We start from the raw sequence: 18760 nt of genomic DNA on the forward strand, positions 1-18760 counted from the left end.
CAAAAAATGATTAGTGAAAATGTATATAACCACTAAAATCTTGCATCTAAACTACAATGCAATATATGTAGTTCAAACTTCTCTGCTTTATGAGAGCAGCAAAGTATCCACAACATTGAAATTTACCAGTTCTCTTTTTCACTTCTGTATCAATGGGAAATACATCCTGCTTCCCCGCCATCATTAGTAGTAATTCAGCAACCAAAGTGCTGAGATGGGATGGAGGTTTAAGAGTGTATCCTAGGCCAGTGAAAGCAGCAGAACTAATGCTAGAGAATCCAGGACATTTTGTTTGTTCTGCTGGCACCCTTCAGGTAGGACACCGCATTTCTGGGCTCGTAGCCAATGACGAGTTACAACCTCGGACACTATATTTTCTTCTGCCTATGGATTTGCTGTACTCAGTAATAACTACTGACGAGGTTAGCCATATGGATATCAAGGCACACAAGGCAGCAAAGCAGGGTAATCTTCACAATCTGGGAAAGATTTTCCCCATTTTTAGTGAGTTCTGCATGTTTCCTTTGGAGCAAAAGCGGTCAGAATCAGACAGCAAGGCCAGTATAACAGAACCAGATACATCTATCAGACTTCTCAGCCAAACATCATGGAGACCTGCATTAGAAACTATTGTCGAAGCTAGCTAGTACTATTGCAAATAGCAGACATTTTTCTATTATTATTTCCTTTTTACGTTACTTTTTTTGGTGGTCCAGAGTGTTCCAGGCTAGTGCTGCAGAATTACGACTCAAGTTAGATATCACAGCACACATAATTATATCATTTCTTGAAAGCCATCATTCAATATTGCAAAATAAATAAAGACATCAAATGACATAACAAAAATACAATGTGACAGATCATCTAAGCATCAAATTACCAAAGATGCACTATGTACAATGTTATATCAATCTTGTTGACTGTGGTTATATCAATTTTGTTGACTGTAAGCTGTTTCACTTCATACAATGCATACAAGCCAAGGGATCCCCTTCAGCCTCGAAATGTACTCACCAATCAGGATCTAGCAGTATCACTTTGCACTACATATACCAGCACCATAAAAGTTTTTCTAACTTGGCAGTGAGGTCATACGTATTTCAGTAGTTAGACTATGAAACATTCCAAAACACGCAGATAATACTTGAAAGTTGAAATGCACCATATATCAGTTGTACTCTTTATCAGTGCTTCTCCGTGAAAGTTCAGGACCATAATATGTAGATTGGAAAAACACATGTTGATTCTTCTGCAAAAACCTGACAGCACAAATTATAAGGCACACAAATACTAAGTTCTATGTGAATACTTAAATTACGTAGCTATTGAAGCTATCAGATTAAATTAATCTCCTAGATTGATACATCATAGGTAAACAAGGAGGGTTGTCAGTGATAGAGAAAAGGAGGGTTTCCAATGAACTGAAGAGTAAGAACGCCAGACTGAAGAGAAAACAAAAACCAACCAAAAAGGTCAAAATCATTCTGACAATATTCACATCAATGTAAAAGATGTTTACTTCTATAATCTCTATTTCCATTTCTGAGCAGAGGGGATAGATCTCAAAGGATATTAGAAAATTATACCACCTCAAACCAGTACCCAGTGCCTCTGGCGACCAATTTGTCCTCAGAAGATGGATTATATAACAAGTAATGAGGCAGGAATAGGATGCTTCTAGCAAATAAAGTGCTTGACCAGGTGAAATGTAAAATCAAGAAAGTATATTACTTTCTAATGATCATCTTTAATTCGGGTATTCAGCACATGTGAGAACGATTCGAGCTGTTTGAAGGGAAAGACACATGTTCAATTCAGTTTCTCCTACCCCACACAGTGCCATCTAATATAAAAAGAGCGTTCATGAAATGAGGGCATGCCAGTGCTTGATGCGAAAAAGATACAACCTAAAAATTGTCCCATATTGAATGAAATATGGAGAAATGACATGGAGATTAGAGAGTGAAAAAGTTAGAGAAACAAGAGGGTGCAACTTCAGAGAAAAAGTAGAGATGTACATCGTTGGAAAAGGTATGCACCATTAAATACAGGACATCCACAAGAGGTATAAGGTTCAGTTTATATGAAACAGAGGGAGCATATTAAAAGGAAAAGTGGGCAAAGTACACATATTCCCTGTACCAAATTAGAAAACACTCAAAGAAAACTAGAACTGATAGAAAGTAAAAAAATAAAGGGGGCAATGAGATATATCCATACTTGAGAAAGTCATGTAGATTCTTCTGGAGATCCTGTAACGAATCCTCATCAATGTTCAAATCATATAATAATGCAGGCAACTTGACTGAAACAAAGAAGTCATTACCAGGATGAAGAGTTAGAAGTTACCCTTTCAATCAAATCAAAACAAGCTCAACAAAAATTCTGTGTGAATCCCCAAAGAGGAAATGGCAAAATCTAGCCCAAAATGTTCCCAAGTACCAAGACTTAGAGGATACATACCAAACAGACGAAGAAGATGCTCAGCGCCATAAACTGATGATGGGGACGTATTCTCATAAATTGCTTCTTGATATTGTTGACGCTCATTGTTATAAAGAAGCATCACCGGCAAAGCTTTATTAAAATAAGCACATAATCCACTCAAAACTTCTCCAAGTGAGGTAGACGTTCTGTTGTCAAGGAAAAGAAGAAATGATCACCCACCAGTCAATTTCCAAGCAGGATTACAGCAATCAATAATTGGCAACCTTAGCATAATTTTTGTTGTTAAAAAAAAGGAACCAAGAGAAAACAATTCTAGCAGAACGGCGCATAGACACAAAGAGAAAAATCTTAAGCAAAAGCCAAGAAAGCATAATAAGCATCATGTTAAGATTTTCAAAACATTAACCTCTGTAACCCTCTAATATGCTACATGACGAGGAATAAAACATACGAAATTTTGCAAAACAGAAGAAATTACAATGATGAAAAATAGAGAAGAAAAGATAGGTATTCAGCCCAGCAACAACAACCAATGGTATAAAGAACATAATGTACTCCCATTAAGCGTATAAATCATAGGACTTGGACATTTAATTCCATTCACTCAGTAAATAATTTATGAAGGCTTAGTTCGAGGTCTCATGGCTTCATCAGCCTATATTCAACCTAAATATATGCAACAAACCCAGCTAGGGAGAGGCCTCCTATAGTGCTCACTTACTCTAGGCGTGGCAGAAGGAATCAAAGGAGTGGGAATGCATAACAAATTCTGTTAACTGTCTGCTGAGGTGTCACTCATGTCTCAGGAGAATGTGGCTGATGTAGCTATAAAAGGAAAGAGAGAAGAGAGAGAAAGGCATTCAGAAATTTGTGAGGAAAATACTAGGGGGGAGAGTTCTGGCCTCTCGAATGCCAGGAAGCACTTATAATAATTTCTGCTTTCAATAATCAAATTATCTCTCTCTTGTTGCTGAGTTTGGTTATTGACTGTTTATGTGTATTTTGAGACTCTCTTGAGTGCTTGTATGAATTGCAGTCTTGCAGAGTTCCAATTCATTACAAATTGGTACCAGAGCAGGCAAGGAATGCACCACCAACTGCAGCCCAGAATGCGCAGAGGATGGATCAGTTTGAGGAAGAACTGGTTTCCCTAAAAAAATCCATGGCAGCAGAAATCGCGGAAGCAGTTAAGAAGGCAGCCCTGGAAATGCAAGTAATACTTACCACCCAGATTTCCGCAAGCATCGATCAGGCGTCAACTCGTTTAGAAGGAAGGAAGGATCGATCGCTCCCGCAAAAATCATGATGGGTTAATTGCGCGAATCCATGCTGACCAGGTGAAGTTACAAACCGAGGTTAGATCCTCAATTTCTAACCTCAAATCTTCTGTTCCGACCCAAATACCACCATCGGAGGAGATAATATAAGCGACGAATGATGACGTTTTCAATCCTGGACAAGGAGGAGAAGGGGGTGCGTTTTCAGTTGGCTATGGAGGAGTCTTGAATGACAAAATATTCCTTTTTCCCTAACTAATGACACTAACTGCCACTAATTATTCCATTCACTGAATGCTGCAAATTTAACTGACTTGACCTATTTGCCATCGCTAACCTTGCAACTTGACTTCCCTTCCCTTCGAGACGTGCATATGCCAGCAGAGGTGGAGGATTGGGATTTATTACAAGATAAAGACAGCAAAAGGTGTAAGGAGATCAATCCTCAAAATTGCAAAAGCAAACTCATCAGCAAGAACATGAGGAGACGAAGGAAATTGGAAGAGTAAATATGAAAGGACTTGGAGGAGTGAGAAGCTAACGGAAATCATAAAGAAGAAGAATGTGAAAGCTCATCAATAGGAGAAAAGGCAGTGCAAAATTACTGGAATATTCTCCTAGAATATGTTGAAGTTCGACTGTTGTTTTGCTTTCATGACTGGCTTCAGCGATGCTGTTGGCTTTGCTGAGTGAGTTGGAGAATTTTATATGATAGAGAGAGAAAGGAGGGAAGGAGAGCAGACAGAATAAAATAGGCTAGGTGAGCACTGAGCAGAGAGAAAATACGAAGGTGTGCTGCTTTTACCAAATCAATGCTAGCTTTGTTTTTACTGAAAAGACCGAGTCCGAAGACCCTTGACTAGCCCCAAATATTAAGATGTCTCCCAAGACCCTCTCCAACCTGACGTATATGAGGTTTGACCCGCCCTGTCCAAGCCCCCCCCCCCCCTAAACAGATCTAACAAGAAGCTAGGCAAACCGTATGATACTAAACACAATTCTGTGTTCAAGTTAGGACTCGGTTATTTCTTGGAATATATCAATGATTTTAGTCCAAAATGAAGTGTCAAGTGTCCGTAACTCCATACTCATGTCCGAGGGCAGACTGACACAGATACTAAAGGTAATATGAAGAGTCTAAGTAACATGGGTTGTAAATTGTACATACCATTCAACAACAATCGTAAACATCAGTTAGAAAGAGTTAGGTAAACTTTATACTACCTCTGTTTCAAATTAATTGTTACACTTACACTTTTCACGCATGCCAATGCAGAACTTTGAGGACATATATCTTTAATTTTGTATTTGTAAAAATTATAAAAAGCACATATTAATAAAATACATACTAATACGAATCTAACAAGATCCCACATGACTATGTTTTTATTCACGTATAAATCACACACGAGGGTCAAAGTGCAATTTGTGAATAGTGTAAAATGTCAAAGTGTAACAATTAATTTGAAACGGAGGTAGTACACAATAACTTACACAACATCCTTCTTTCTTCTGTACTCTTGATACTTCTTGATTATCTCATCAGCATTGGGTTTTCGTGGAAGCTTGACAAGCTGTATATACATCGAAGACGGGGATGAGTAGAACACCCAGAACAGGATAGGCATAATAATATGTTGAATCCCACGTGTCACTTTGGAGCCCAGAATGCACGGAAAGCATGCAGAACAATAGAGTTACTTAGAGCCGGTTCAGGTAAGGTTCTGGAAATCAGCATTCACTTCTTAACTCTTGTAAAAGTTCTTTAAAACCTGATGCAAACCCCCCCATCTTAGAGAAGCTTCTTGAAAACAGTAACATTTGGCTGCAGCCTGCAAGTTCACTTTCAAAGTTTAACTTGTAACAGGAAAAGCTTCGTTTTATTTATTTTTTTTGTTTTAAGTAAACTAATTGCCATCATTTCTACCTACTTTTGGCGGGTATATAAAAATATTAAATTCTTGCAGGTTCTTTCATTAACAAAATTAAAATTAATTAACCATCAATTAGGACGAGAAAGAAAATTCTTTGCAGATTCACAGTCATACCCACCAGAAAGGGAAAAAAATAAAAAAGAACGACAATATCATAACAAAATTGTAATGTCACTGGAGCATGTTGCCCAAGCTTTATACAATTTATGAGCATTGTGCATAATACACAGTCATACCCGTATCCGAGTAGACACTCAATCCGTGTCTGAGTAACATAGACCTGGTTGATGGCATCTATTTCTGCACCTAAAAACTTATCAAATGAGTTTTTCATCTCAAAGAGAAATTGAGTTGAGAGACCATGATTGGGGGCTTCTGTATCTCATAGAGCTCGTAGCTGGAAACTACTTCCAAATTTTTTGCATTTGGGTTGAGTTCTTTTTTAGATCACATAAATTGACCAGAAACCCAGCCAAAATGTCACTTCAGTCCACCAATACTGAGAAGGTTCCACACTTTAATAAATAATGCCTTCTAACTTATGCTTCAAGTCCGTGGTTTTGCTACGTACAAGTCAACAACGACGAATAGCAAATAGCTATCAATTAACTACCTAGCTTTCTTTATCCTTCAACACATCTTACATATGAAATCAAAGTTCTTGCCAACCCTGATCCTTACCCATACTTATGCCCTATTTGAGCTATAGAGTACAGCTGATGTTCCCCGATCCCCAAGTAAGAAGAGCAAAAAAAAAATAGTCTTATTGTCAAACTTTGCAGATCACAACCATTCTCTAACCAAGTTCACATGTCTTAATCAGTTAAAGTTTCCTGTTATACAGTGCATTCTATCTTTTACAAGTGCTGTATGTATTCCTAAGAAAAGGAATTTGTCCATTTTTCGGGGTTTCAAGGGGGCGCGGAAACACATAAGAAGTCTTGAATGGAAATGGAAAAGAGATGGAACTTCCTTGGAAACGGTAAGATCTTTGTCGCAAGAAGGGGTTGATCCGTATCATCTTGTAATGCTTTAAGTTCCCAATCCTCTCTAATCACATTATATGGTCAATCACTCGCCAACAAAATTTCAAGCTCTTCTTCATGATTCTCGTGCAGTCATTATAGTATAATATTGTGCACGCTAAATCTCAGTAAGCTATAAAGGAGACTATCGATTTTCTTAATGAACTTCTACATAGACCCTGGTCAAAGATAACTTGGCAACCACTTTCTATCATTTTCAATCTATATGGTTGACTGTCAACTCCTCAATCTGATATAGTAATTAGTACACAATGCATTGAGATGACTCCTACAAAAAGGCAAGGAAAATTTTCAGCAGCAACATTAATGTCAAGACTCAAAATGAATGCTAAGACTTGAGATCTAACTTCACCTCCCCATTGCATATTTTACAACAATAGCATATAAATGATGGAAACAACTCAAAATGAATGCTAACTTGCTAAGACTTTGAAATCTAACTTTACCTCTGCATTAATGTTTTACAACATGTAAATGATAGAAATACTGTAGAATTAGTTAATGAAATTAAGACATAAATTATTGCATCAATTGCATTAATTATCAGTCTTAACCAGTAGCAGTTTCTCAGTAAGCCAATACTAATATAATGGCAATATGTAGTACCTATATTACCAAGCTTACAGCATTTCCTTAAGTCAAACAAAAATATTAGAGCACATCATAAATTGTCCAACAAAAACAAAAAGTGGATCAAGGAGACTAGTCTGAAAGATCAACAGAATCTACTGACAACAAGTAAAACACTCTCAAGCATTAAAAACAGATGCCTAGTCAATTTCGTCTTCACTTTTAAATTTCAAACTTAAGCTGATTGTTAAAGCAATTAGTCTTAGTCATCTCATGATCTAAACAGGGGGTAACAACCAAAAAGGTTTTTCACTCATGAATATGATTAAAGATCACAAATCGAAGTGTAGTGGGAGAGGGAAAGAAGACATATCAATACCGAAGCACCACCCTACAGGAACATCAAAACGAGTATGTAAAGCAATAACCTTGCCCGTCCTTTTGATGAATTCAAAATCATCCATTAATTGCTTTTTAAGCGTCGGAGGCACGGAAATGTTGATGAGCTTCTCTACTGGTTTATTGTGTCTTCCCTGTAACAGAATAATGATAAATATGGAAACAAGAGGGGTCACTTCTAATCAGAAAAATAACGTACAGCCATATACGTGGTTGGATATGCAGGACAACTTATCATGATGAACTGTATTATTGTATTATCAAGTGATGGCTGCGAGCACATCCCTTATTAGTTTCCATTTTACATAAGGAATTATTAAGTGTTTACAAATATCTCTGGCACTTACTTTTGCTCCACAAACTTAAGAACTGTAAGGAATTTTAACTTTGAAGCAGGTCACTATAGAAAGAATGACCAAAATAACAAAAGAAACAACCAACTAAAATACCAAACTCTTGACTTAAAATCCATCAAGGAAATAAATTCAAGAGATCTCAACAATCACAAAAGATCATGTTGGTGCATAATCAACAACAGGCAAGCACTAACACTTCACGGAAAGAGGACATACGATGGGTGTTCCCTACCCAAAAAGTTTCACAGAATCTACGCAATCTGCATTACTAAGCAAAGTGTTATAACAGACGTGAGAGAGAAACAAATAATCGAATGTAAAACCAATAAAACATACAACATATTTACGTGGTTCACCAAATTTGGCTACGTCCACGGACAGAGAGAGAAAGAATATTTTATTGATGTGTGTGAGGAAAGACATAGTTACAGATGTTATATATGCTAACATCGTCAAATAAACGATATTAGGTTAAATAGGAATTTAACTCGGCTACTAACACTAACAAACGCGTGTCGAAGGATCCCGCGCAAAGTGCGAGTCGCGGTGCCTGACGCGACTCGCGGTCAGCTCTCGACGTTTTGGGTGCGAGTCGAGAAGAATACCGCGAGTCGCCATTTTGTAGATAGCCCGATTATAACATATTCAAGGCATATTTTCACACAAAGTCACATAGTGAAGAGAGAGAAAGAAAAGCCTTCTGCAATATAACCATCCAAGAGCTTGTGCCCTACAACTACAAGCACATTGAAATTTGAATTCATTTGGTCAAAGACTATATCTACTTGTAGTGTAAACTGCAGAGTTCTAAATTCACGTTGAACAGCCAAAGGCTTTAGTGACAAAGAGGATCTTAGACATCAAACTACATAACAAGCAGACCTCCCTGTTATAAAGGTCTGCCAACACAACTAAACTCGGTAGCCAATATCTTCTCTCTCCACACCTTAGACCGAAGTTAATCTCCCACACCACATTTGCATCCCTCTTAGCTACACTTTACACAACCTCAAAAGGGGAAAAAACAACAATGTTTAAAACCTTAAGTCCATTACAATAGGGTCGGCTACATGAGTCAAGATTCCATCACGGGAGGTCATCCACATGGAACCTTTCCCTCCATTCTCTTCTCTCTAAGTGGTAAAAGCATCCATAAACCTAATTATTTCATACCATTCTTAATGCGCTCCATTGTAATCATCTTCGACTTCTTCTAATCTTCAGTATCCCAACCTACCCACTACACCTAACGGTTGCATCCTTTAGATGACACCTTACATTAAACCACCGAAACCATTAATTTCTCATCTTACTCTCAATGTCACTAACTCTAACCCCTCATTCTGATATCTCCATTCTGAATTCTATCCCTTAATGTGTTCCCACATATCCATCTCAACATGCGCATCTATACTATCCTCACCTTCCTCATATGATCTTTCCTAATTGCCTAAAGCTGATACACATATAATGTCGATCTAAAAGTATCCTATAAAAATTTCCTTGAACCTTAGAGGTATAATACGGACATGCAAAATACTTATTACTCCTCTCCCATTACTCCACCTCGAGTCACGTTCTTGCCAATAGACCCCTTGCTCTGTAACACCCAAGGTACTTATAACACTCATTAACTGGGAACTCCTTTCCATCCAATGTTACCACATCCTCAATTAGCTTCCTCTCATTACTAAAATTCACTTCATGTACTCAATTTTGCTCTGGTGTCTCGAGATTCTAATGTTTACCTCCATCTCTATAATTTATATTAACCCCATCCCTAATCTCATCTACCATTATAATATCATTGCACAAAAACATACACCATGGTATCCCAAATACAGTGTATTTTATCATTTATCAAGTATCATCGCCGCGAAAAGGAACATGTATCGCTACAAATCTTTATACAATCTCCTATTGTAATTGGAAAATCTTTTGTTATACCACCACGTCTTCATTTATTTTTGCATTATGATACAAGTCCTTAACCATAGGGATTTATTTACAAGGTACACTCCTCTTTGACATTGCCCACCAAAACACGTCTCTCTAGACCTCATCATAAGCATTTCTAGGTCAATAAAAAATCATATGCACATCCTTCTTCCTCGTCTTTTAATATTCCATCATTTGTCTTGAAAAATGAATAGCCTCCGTAGTGGATTGTCCCATCAAAAAGTGCATGCGAGTTATTGAAAGAAGATAAAACAAGTGTGATTTACCCATGACATGGGAAACAATACCTTTTTGACCCATCCCATATTTCAATGGTCAAGTCTTAAAAGGGACTGATTTTAAAAATTTCCCTAAGAGGGGCACCCAAGATAAGTAATGCCTAGGGGAGAAACTATCCAACATATATCAATCCACATAGACTTGGATGGGCTTTATATATATAGGGGAAGGCTCTTGTAACTTGTGAGAGCACCTCCCTTATGTGAGAACACTTTTTTGTGTGAGAAAAGATCTTATGTTCTATAAATTAAGTGATATGTTCTAGATTATGTCTTTTTCTCAACAAAACTCCATTAGAGTTTCAAACTCAATTTCAACTAACTTCTTCACAAATTTTACTGAATTCTTCATTAAATTTTCTGAAAATCAATCTATTTAGATTGTATTTATTAACTACGAATTTATTTCATAATTCTCTCCTCTAGAAGACTAATTCTCTTTCCTCAATAATACCCATTTTCTTTCCTCTTTAGTCAGAGATATCAAAACAATAATTGATTAGTCATGCTACCTCTTTAGTTGCCATCCTATTCTAAGATTAACTTAAAATTATGAAGAAGAGTGAAAGGCACGTCTAACTATAGATGAAACTTAAAAGCCACCACCTCATCCTAACCTTCACGGAAACCATCAATAAACTCCAGTTATTCCCCCCCCCCCCTCAAAGCTAAGTGACTACGGAGAAATGAGGTTCTCATATTCCACAAATAACCCTAAACAACTCCCACAAGGATCATCAATATACACCAAGAGATAAGAGGTGGACGATAACCCCTAAACAAAGAAATAAACGACAAAGACTGAAGAGATATCCCCTAATAGTCTGACCCACAACCTCCTCTAGAGAGACCACAATCTTCATCCAACATCTTTCTATCCAAAAAGCTCTAAGCACCTAATAGACAAGCAAATTGAATCAGTGCATGAGCTAAGGATATCAGTGACTCCATCTTAGTCATTTAGGAGGGATATAACCCCTAACAAACTCATTCTTACATCGTCAGAATTATTATATCACGTAACCACCTTGCTATTATATTAGTTAGCTGCCCTAAGTGCTTTTGTGGATGTTTCTGGCATAAGTTAATAGGATAGGAGGGGAAGGTTAATTCCTTGCATTAGAATCTACAGAATATAAACCACATCACAGCCATGATACATCATATTTATATATAGTTTTTACGTGCATTTATGTTGCATTTTAGATCATTTATATTAGGTTCATATTGCATCATATTCTTAAGTTATGCTCTTTTAATCCTATTCGGTATATTTTCTTGTTTTTGAAGAATTTCGAGAGCATATTTGGAATATAAGTAGCTAAGCGGAGAATTATGAGCATTTTGAAAACGGTGCATTGCATAAGGATCGTCATGGATATCTACTAGTACGAGTTTGAGCGAAAACAAAAAAGAAATCATTCGAAAAAATGTGGAAAAGGAGTCACGTCGAAGTTCCTGACCATAACTTTTGATGTGCTTCCAATGATTGAATAATTTTAGTGGATTTGAAAACTAGACTGAAAGAGTTTTCCCACAATGGGTAGCATGCCCCAAGAGACTTCAGTCAAGGATTTATGCCTTTCAGAATTTCAGACTGTTTTTGCTGGAATCTACTACCGTACGCGCGGATCAATAATTTCGCCTATTTAATTATTATTAGACTTTTCTTATCTTGTAACTTACTTTTCTAGTTATATAAGGTCACTTAGTCTTATTTATATTAGGAATCACTTCTTGTGAAGAATTCTCTCTCTTTCTAATTATTATTATTCATAGTTTTAGTTTTAGTTTTCTTCTTCCTTTTTTTCTTTTTAACTTAATAGTAAACCCTAGTTTTCCTTGTTCTTCATTGATTCATGATTTCATTTCATTTCTTTTATGGATTTATGTAATTACGTTTTCCTTTGTAGATTTAGATTTTATTATTTATTTATGATTGAGTAGTTTTTATTACTAGGGTTAGAAATCCATGTTTATATGCTATGAATCTTGATTGATGTTAGATATGAGTTGATTAGTCATTAATATTTCTAATTGATTAGGTTTATTATGTTAAACTTGGAACATGCTCAATTCTCTAATTAAATCTTGCTAAGAACGAGTCATGATCAAGAGATGGTACTCCTTAGAGGCATACCTACAATTAGCAAATCTGATTATATCAGCAGCCGTACTGCATATGTTGATTTGAGAGTGTTAAGAGTTAAAACCGATTGTAGGATTAAATTGTGCTCTAGATATCTCATTAATTGAACCATTAATGATATTTTGATAGATTATAAATATAAGCATAATGAACCATTACCGCTTGATTTTCGAATTTTATTAGTTTTGAATTAATTATCATAATTTTAGTTCTCCTTTGACCCTACTTACCCTACTCCATTGTAGTGAGGTTTTGCTAGGAATTATTTTTGACAAGTGTACGACAGCCTATCAAGATGCAGTTTCGCAGCGTAACTAAAATTAACAACATATGATTGCACTCAACCAATATTAGTTACTACCCAATACAAAATTACAATAGGGTGTAATAGGTACAAACAATACTTCACACAACTTCTGCTTCTTTTAGATAAGAATTAAAAAAACCATGCCATCAATTTTCCCTCACTCTTATAAACACCATCCTTACAAAAATGGAGAGGTTTGGAATGAACATGAGGCTCCACCTTCCCCCTCCCTTTCCTTCTCTTTCTCTCCCCATCCTTTCCCTTCTATCTTGTTGTCAAAACAAAGTGTAGGAGATATATAGGGTTCGAAATCACCTAAGATAGACGTGGGAGTGCATAAAAGTGGGGGGGTAAGGATTTTTCGAATGCAGGTATGGTAAAGGAAACATATCCGTATGTTTCTCGAAGATCATATTTCAATATCTTTGAACTACCACACATTCGTGTAGCTAGCAACTAGCTAGACATTCAACTGTCCCCCTCCCTCGGCAGCAAAAAAAAATAAGATATATTATTGATGAGGTGAATGAGAGGTAGGTTAGAGATGTACCTTGACTAATGTGTGCTCTATTTTTCTCTTACGACACCTGGAAGCTGAATCATTCTTGTGCTTTTTCCATCTAGAATCTGCGTAAATAATGTCACCATATTAAAGATATTACTAAGAAGTATACAACAACAGCATGACTTAAGCCACAAATAAAAGAATTTAAGGAGATTTAGCGAACAATTTTCAACGGTATAGGCTCAAAGGAACCCCATCGATCATAATTTAAAATATTAATGGCATATTAGTGCGGTAGGAGATGGAAAAATTAGAATGCATATGCAAGCTATTTTTCTCATATCATAACTAAAAACCACAAAACAATAAATCATTATCTTGGCCCATCAATCTAGAGAATGATTCTCACCAAACTAGGTGCTTTAGCATGTCATCCCAATAACTAAAGTCGAAAAAATGAACAAAACATCAAGTTAATTTATTGGATAGGGAATACCAAAACCATTACCACATTATATTTTTTTTTTTTTGTTGCAGGCTACACAACTGTCAAAGGCAGCTAACAAAGTCGGATGAATTATGTAGAAAAGAAAACTTCAACAGGGACCTGGGATTAATGTCCATCACAGTCTAGTCTAATTGTATATTACTGAAAACAGAAGAGTGCAAGGCATTCACGTTCTTTGACTTTGGGCTGGATATATTTCTGCCATTGGTTTGGTGGCTGATTTACACAAAAGGCCATCTAATTTATCGCTATCCAGAAGTAACTCACACCTTTTTCCAGAGAGCTTGTAGCAGATTATGTAGATTACTATCAGCTTCCCAAAAGCTATAAGATATTCAAAGCAAACAAGAACCTGGCAAGTTCTATGCTGATTTCAGTAGGCCAAGTAATATGGTATTGGTTACTTGAAGAAGCTCCTAATCGTGGTAAAAGAAAATTCCACAAGAGGAAGCATGTGCTAGTCAGATTTGAGGGGGTGAAGGAAGACATGAAATAACACTCACATTGGCAGCTATACTTAATGACTGATCCAGGCCTCACACACGAGAGTATGGTATTTTCTAATAGTGGCAACATGAATCAAGGGGATCTATATTGGAGGCTATCAATTCCAATATATCTTAAATGGGTCCTGGTTTGGTTTGTCCTCTTAACAGCAAGTTTATATAACATCCATAGATTCTTGCTGCACAAAAGAATTTATCCCCTCACGGCGTGTACATTTTGTCTTGCGATTGAGAAGACAAAGTGACCATTGGTTTTTGCATTGTCACGCAGTGATGCCTTTGAAGCAGTTATTTGGTTTGGTTGGTCTATTCCGAGAGAGATCACGCCTATTTATGGGTGCTTAATAGTTGCTTCTCACCAAAATATACAAAGAAATGTTCCTTCATTTTGCCTAGTAAAAGCCTAAAACCATCGCCATAGTAGGGGTTATAATACCCACCTTCCAGATCAAAAAGACTAAGATCTTTACCGGGAGTATTTAATCGATCTTCTGCTATAGCCCAAGGCTTAGGCTTCGCAATCATAGGCATATTGAGGTAATTTTCGAGAGAGATGATCGATCATATTAGTTTTTTCTAACTCAAAAGGAGAACAGAGCAAAAGAAAGCGATCAGTTCATTAAGGTTATAATAGTATGTATTCATAGTGATTTCGAAACACTACTCAAAAAATTATTTTTTTTATTTATATTAATATAAGAGCATTGAACACTTTAGACTAGGTGTTCATGCAAACACAACAAAGAAAACCAAACAAAGGAGAAGAAGACCATACATTAAAACAAACTACTTTGCGTCTACATACACTTATTTAAATCTGATTGAAAGAGTCGATAGACTCTTCTATTATAGTCTTATTAGGGATGGGGGCGCGGTGGGCAGCGGCCACATTGACGCCCTACTCTTCTCATAGGAGGGTATGTTTCCTCTCTTTCATAGCCCTAATGTCATCCCGTAGCTATCTCATGCGTACACGTAGCTCTTGTGGATCGATGGTAGGCAGATGTTCCGACCCAACATTTCCTCATATCGGAGCTTCTGGGATTCCACCCAATGGATTTCTTGTTAAATTGTTGTTAGCAATTCTGAAGTAGGGATATCTATTTTTTACTTACACTTTTTCTTCTACTTTTCTCTTTGTTTTGTATTGTGTGAAAATATAGAGACTCAAATAAACTTCTGTTTATAAGTCTTGGAGTCGCTTAACTCATTCTTATTATTAGACACAATATGATTTTTGTCTTAATTTCAAAACATGTTTTAACCTCGGCTTTTAGTGAACATGGAATCAGATCCACTCGATTTTTAAGTGTGTTGAATAATTATCGTCATACGGATTGGAGTACAAAAGGTTCTCCTAAATTAAAAAGCGAATCAAATTAAGGGGTTTTAGGGTATCGCCACGCGGCTTAATTGCGACAACGCCGACAACTCCCTCCGAAGTAGGAAGCAATCATAGAACGTGCATCAGATAGTACTCCCTATTCTTCGTCTAATAAGGCAGGTTTCAAAAGATTTTATCTTAAGAGATAACCACTGCTCAAAGCTGACCAGTACAAAAGCATGTGATCCGTCCTCGTTTACGTACCCTATAGGCACTATTTGTCGTGCCTACTCTTTCACATGCTTGAGTTGTCTTTTTTTTTATTGGCTGATTTGTACCCAGGTACATCATGAACTCCCCTCGGCCAATCCTCACTCGACAGCTCCGTCCTTTCTTAGGTGAGCTACGTGAGACCGAAGCTAGCTCTCTTGATTAGATTTCCCCGGAAAGAGGAAAAGCCCCCTTCCAGCTCACTCTGTGAGTCCATCGATATGGAGCAATAGCAATAGCAATAGCTTTTTTTTATTAGTTGATATGTACCCACGTGCACTAGCAATAGCTTTTTTTAGTACAATTAGTCCCTTTTTCCATGAACCCTTGTTATTTGTTTTCATTTGGGCTTTCCTTGGAAATTTGCGTGTCCCCCATCAACTCTTCCCAAGTAATTCCATTCCATTTTGGACTCGGACGTGGGCTTTTCAAACCATCAAGTGGGCTTTGTCAGTATCTTCAAAAACCATAATTATTCCCAAAGAAAGAGGTTTTTGAAACGTGACGTATTAAACGAGAAAAGGGGAATACTCTATGATGTGCATTCTATAATTACCTCGAGTGGCCGCAATTAAGCCGCGTGGCGATACCCTAAAACCCCTTAATTTGATTCGCTTTTTGTTTTGGGAAGGGCCTTTCGTAAGTAAGATAATTATTTAGCACACTAAAATCGAGTGGATCTTATTCCATATTCATTAAAAGCCAGAGGTTAAAACATGTTTTGAAATTAACACAAAAATTATATTATGGCTAATAATAAGAATGAGTTAAGTGACTCGAATACCTATAAAGAGAAGCTTATTTGAGTCTTCATTTTCACACACACAACACAAATCAAAGAGAAAGTTAGAAGAATAACGGTAAGTAAAGAAATGGATATCCCTACCTCATATATGATATCAACAATTTAGCAAGAAATTCATTAGGTGGTGGAATCCCAGAAGCTCCAATATGAGAAAATGTTTGGCCTGGGAGCACGTGCCTACCATCGATCCACAAGAGCTGGCTATACGCATGAGACAGCTACGGGATGACATTAGGGCTATGAAAGAGAGGAAACAGACCCTCCTCCGAGAAGAGTAATGCGTCAATGTGGTCGCCGCCCACCACGGCCCCTATCCCCAATAAGACTATAATAGAAGAGTATATCGACTCTTTCTATCAAATTTAAATAAGTGTATGTAAACGCAAAGTAGTTTCTTTTAATATTGTTGTGTTTGCATGAACACCTAGTCTAAAGTGTTTAATGCTCTTATATTAATATAAATAAAGAAAATAATTTTTTGAGTGGTGTTTCGAAACCACTTTATATGCACACTATTATAACCTTAATGAACTGATCGCTTGCTCTTGCTCCGTTCTTTTTTCGCTTTATATGTTCCTTACTTTGAGTTAGAAAAAACTAATATGATTGATCATCTCTCGAAAATTACCCAATATGCCTATAAATGCAAAGCCTAAGCCTTGGGCTATAGCAGAAGATCGATTAAATACTCCCGGTAAAGATCTAAGTATGTTTTATCTTAAAAGGTGGGTATTGCAACCCCTACTGTGGCGATGGTTTTATGCCTTTACTAGGCAAAATGAAGAAACATTTATTTGTATATTTTAGCACCCATAAACGGGTTGAACAGCTCTTTACTAGGCAAAATGAATATGCTAGAAACCTAGCCTTTTATTATCAATGAGGGATACCTCGGTTAGAACAGGCTTTCTCATGCCTGCTTTTCTGAACCATATTGATTTTAAGGTTGCAATAGACATAATCCGCGATTTGCGTAGTAAGGAGAGTGAGAATTTTCAAAAGACGTATACTCTCAACAGTATCGTGCACATACTTGAGTATAACATCCAAAGGGCTCGTTATGAGCAAAATGTATTGGAGATGGCTTATGCATATAGGGGTTTTAGGATATATCTTCATGTTGCTATTAACTTTCGAGATCATATCTATTGCACTAGAATATTGCATTTCCAGGAATCTGGTCTCTCTCGAAGCCTTCTTCTCTTCGATATTGGTATAAGTTATGGAGCCAATTGTTATAGAGCTAAAACCATATGAGAGACTGGAAAGATCAAGATATTATAAAAGAAAGGTGCTCTATAATAACCCAGGTTTGATGAATCAGATTCAAATCTTATTAAACGGCTATTGGCTTCCACTACAATCTTATGGGTGCGATATGGGTGCTAGTGCGATATGGCTGCTGGTGCAATGAGAATTGTAATAAAAGGCGTTATAACGCAATATAGAGCCCGTAGAAATCAAGTCTTCTTACTATCCTCGCTTCGGGATATGAACTTATGCCCCTGTTGCCAATAGGCGTGGACAAATAGAGGCTCGCAGCCCTTAAGCTCAAGGGAAGGAGAGTTCAGCAAGACGTGGCCTTCTAATTTACATATGGGATCTCTCGTAAACAAAGGAATGCCACCTACAACTTTTCAATCCGACAGCAGTCCTTCGCAACTGATTTTACATCCATAGAAGAGAGTCCTTAGGTCCCAGCCTTTGAAAAAACTTGAAGCTACCTATTCGAATCGAGGTCTCTTGATTAATCTGTATTTCGACAAGCCAAATAGAACCTGTAGTAAGCATGAATTGTTTGATGTTTTTCCGCTGTTGAATCAAAAATGGATGTTGACATCTTTAAATAACTTCTAATAAGGGAGTACCCTTAGGGGCATGCTCTCCAATTCGCATGGTGAGTATCAGTTCAAGTACCACCATATATGCATTCTCCCTATTCTTTTATTATAGCTTCTGCAATACTGTCAATCAATATAGTTCCCTCCTCATTCAATTGTGCCATGGGATTCATTTGCATCTTACTTGGAATTCGCCGGAGCGGAAGTTCTTCAAAAGACGTGAACCACGAGTGGTAATGGTGCTGGTTCATCTTCAAGGCAGGCGAGAATACACAAAG

General features: G+C 37.1%; 2 protein-coding genes across 10 annotated transcripts in view; one reads left to right on the plus strand and one right to left on the minus strand.

Annotated features, from left to right (window-relative positions):
• Window positions 1-1244, plus strand: LOC104902448 (hypothetical protein). The gene has a single exon (XM_048637735.2). It carries the CDS (start codon window positions 153-155, stop codon window positions 645-647), a length of 495 nt encoding a protein of 164 aa, XP_048493692.1. The 5' UTR covers window positions 1-152; the 3' UTR covers window positions 648-1244.
• The window catches only part of LOC104902415 (protein MRG1), a 27773-nt gene continuing 9773 nt past the window's right edge, over window positions 761-18760 (minus strand). For 6 of the 9 annotated variants that reach the window (XM_048637730.1, XM_048637729.1, XM_010690200.4 and 3 more), the window contains 6 exons: window positions 13274-13350; window positions 7704-7808; window positions 5220-5299; window positions 2464-2633; window positions 2221-2305; window positions 761-1259 (listed from right to left, as the gene is read on the minus strand). In XM_048637730.1, coding sequence (XP_048493687.1) covers window positions 1169-1259; window positions 2221-2305; window positions 2464-2633; window positions 5220-5299; window positions 7704-7808; window positions 13274-13350 — 608 coding nt within the window. In that variant the 3' untranslated portion in view covers window positions 761-1168. Of the gene's footprint in view, window positions 1260-1731; window positions 1908-2220; window positions 2306-2463; window positions 2634-5219; window positions 5300-7703; window positions 7809-13273; window positions 13351-18760 lie in introns of all 9 variants that reach the window. The other 3 variants (XM_048637731.1, XM_019249951.3, XR_007270549.1) reach the window with 2 other exon arrangements.

The sequence above is a fragment of the Beta vulgaris genome, chromosome 1, assembly GCF_026745355.1.
Source record: "Beta vulgaris subsp. vulgaris cultivar EL10 chromosome 1, EL10.2, whole genome shotgun sequence".
Lineage (NCBI taxonomy): Eukaryota > Viridiplantae > Streptophyta > Magnoliopsida > Caryophyllales > Amaranthaceae > Beta > Beta vulgaris.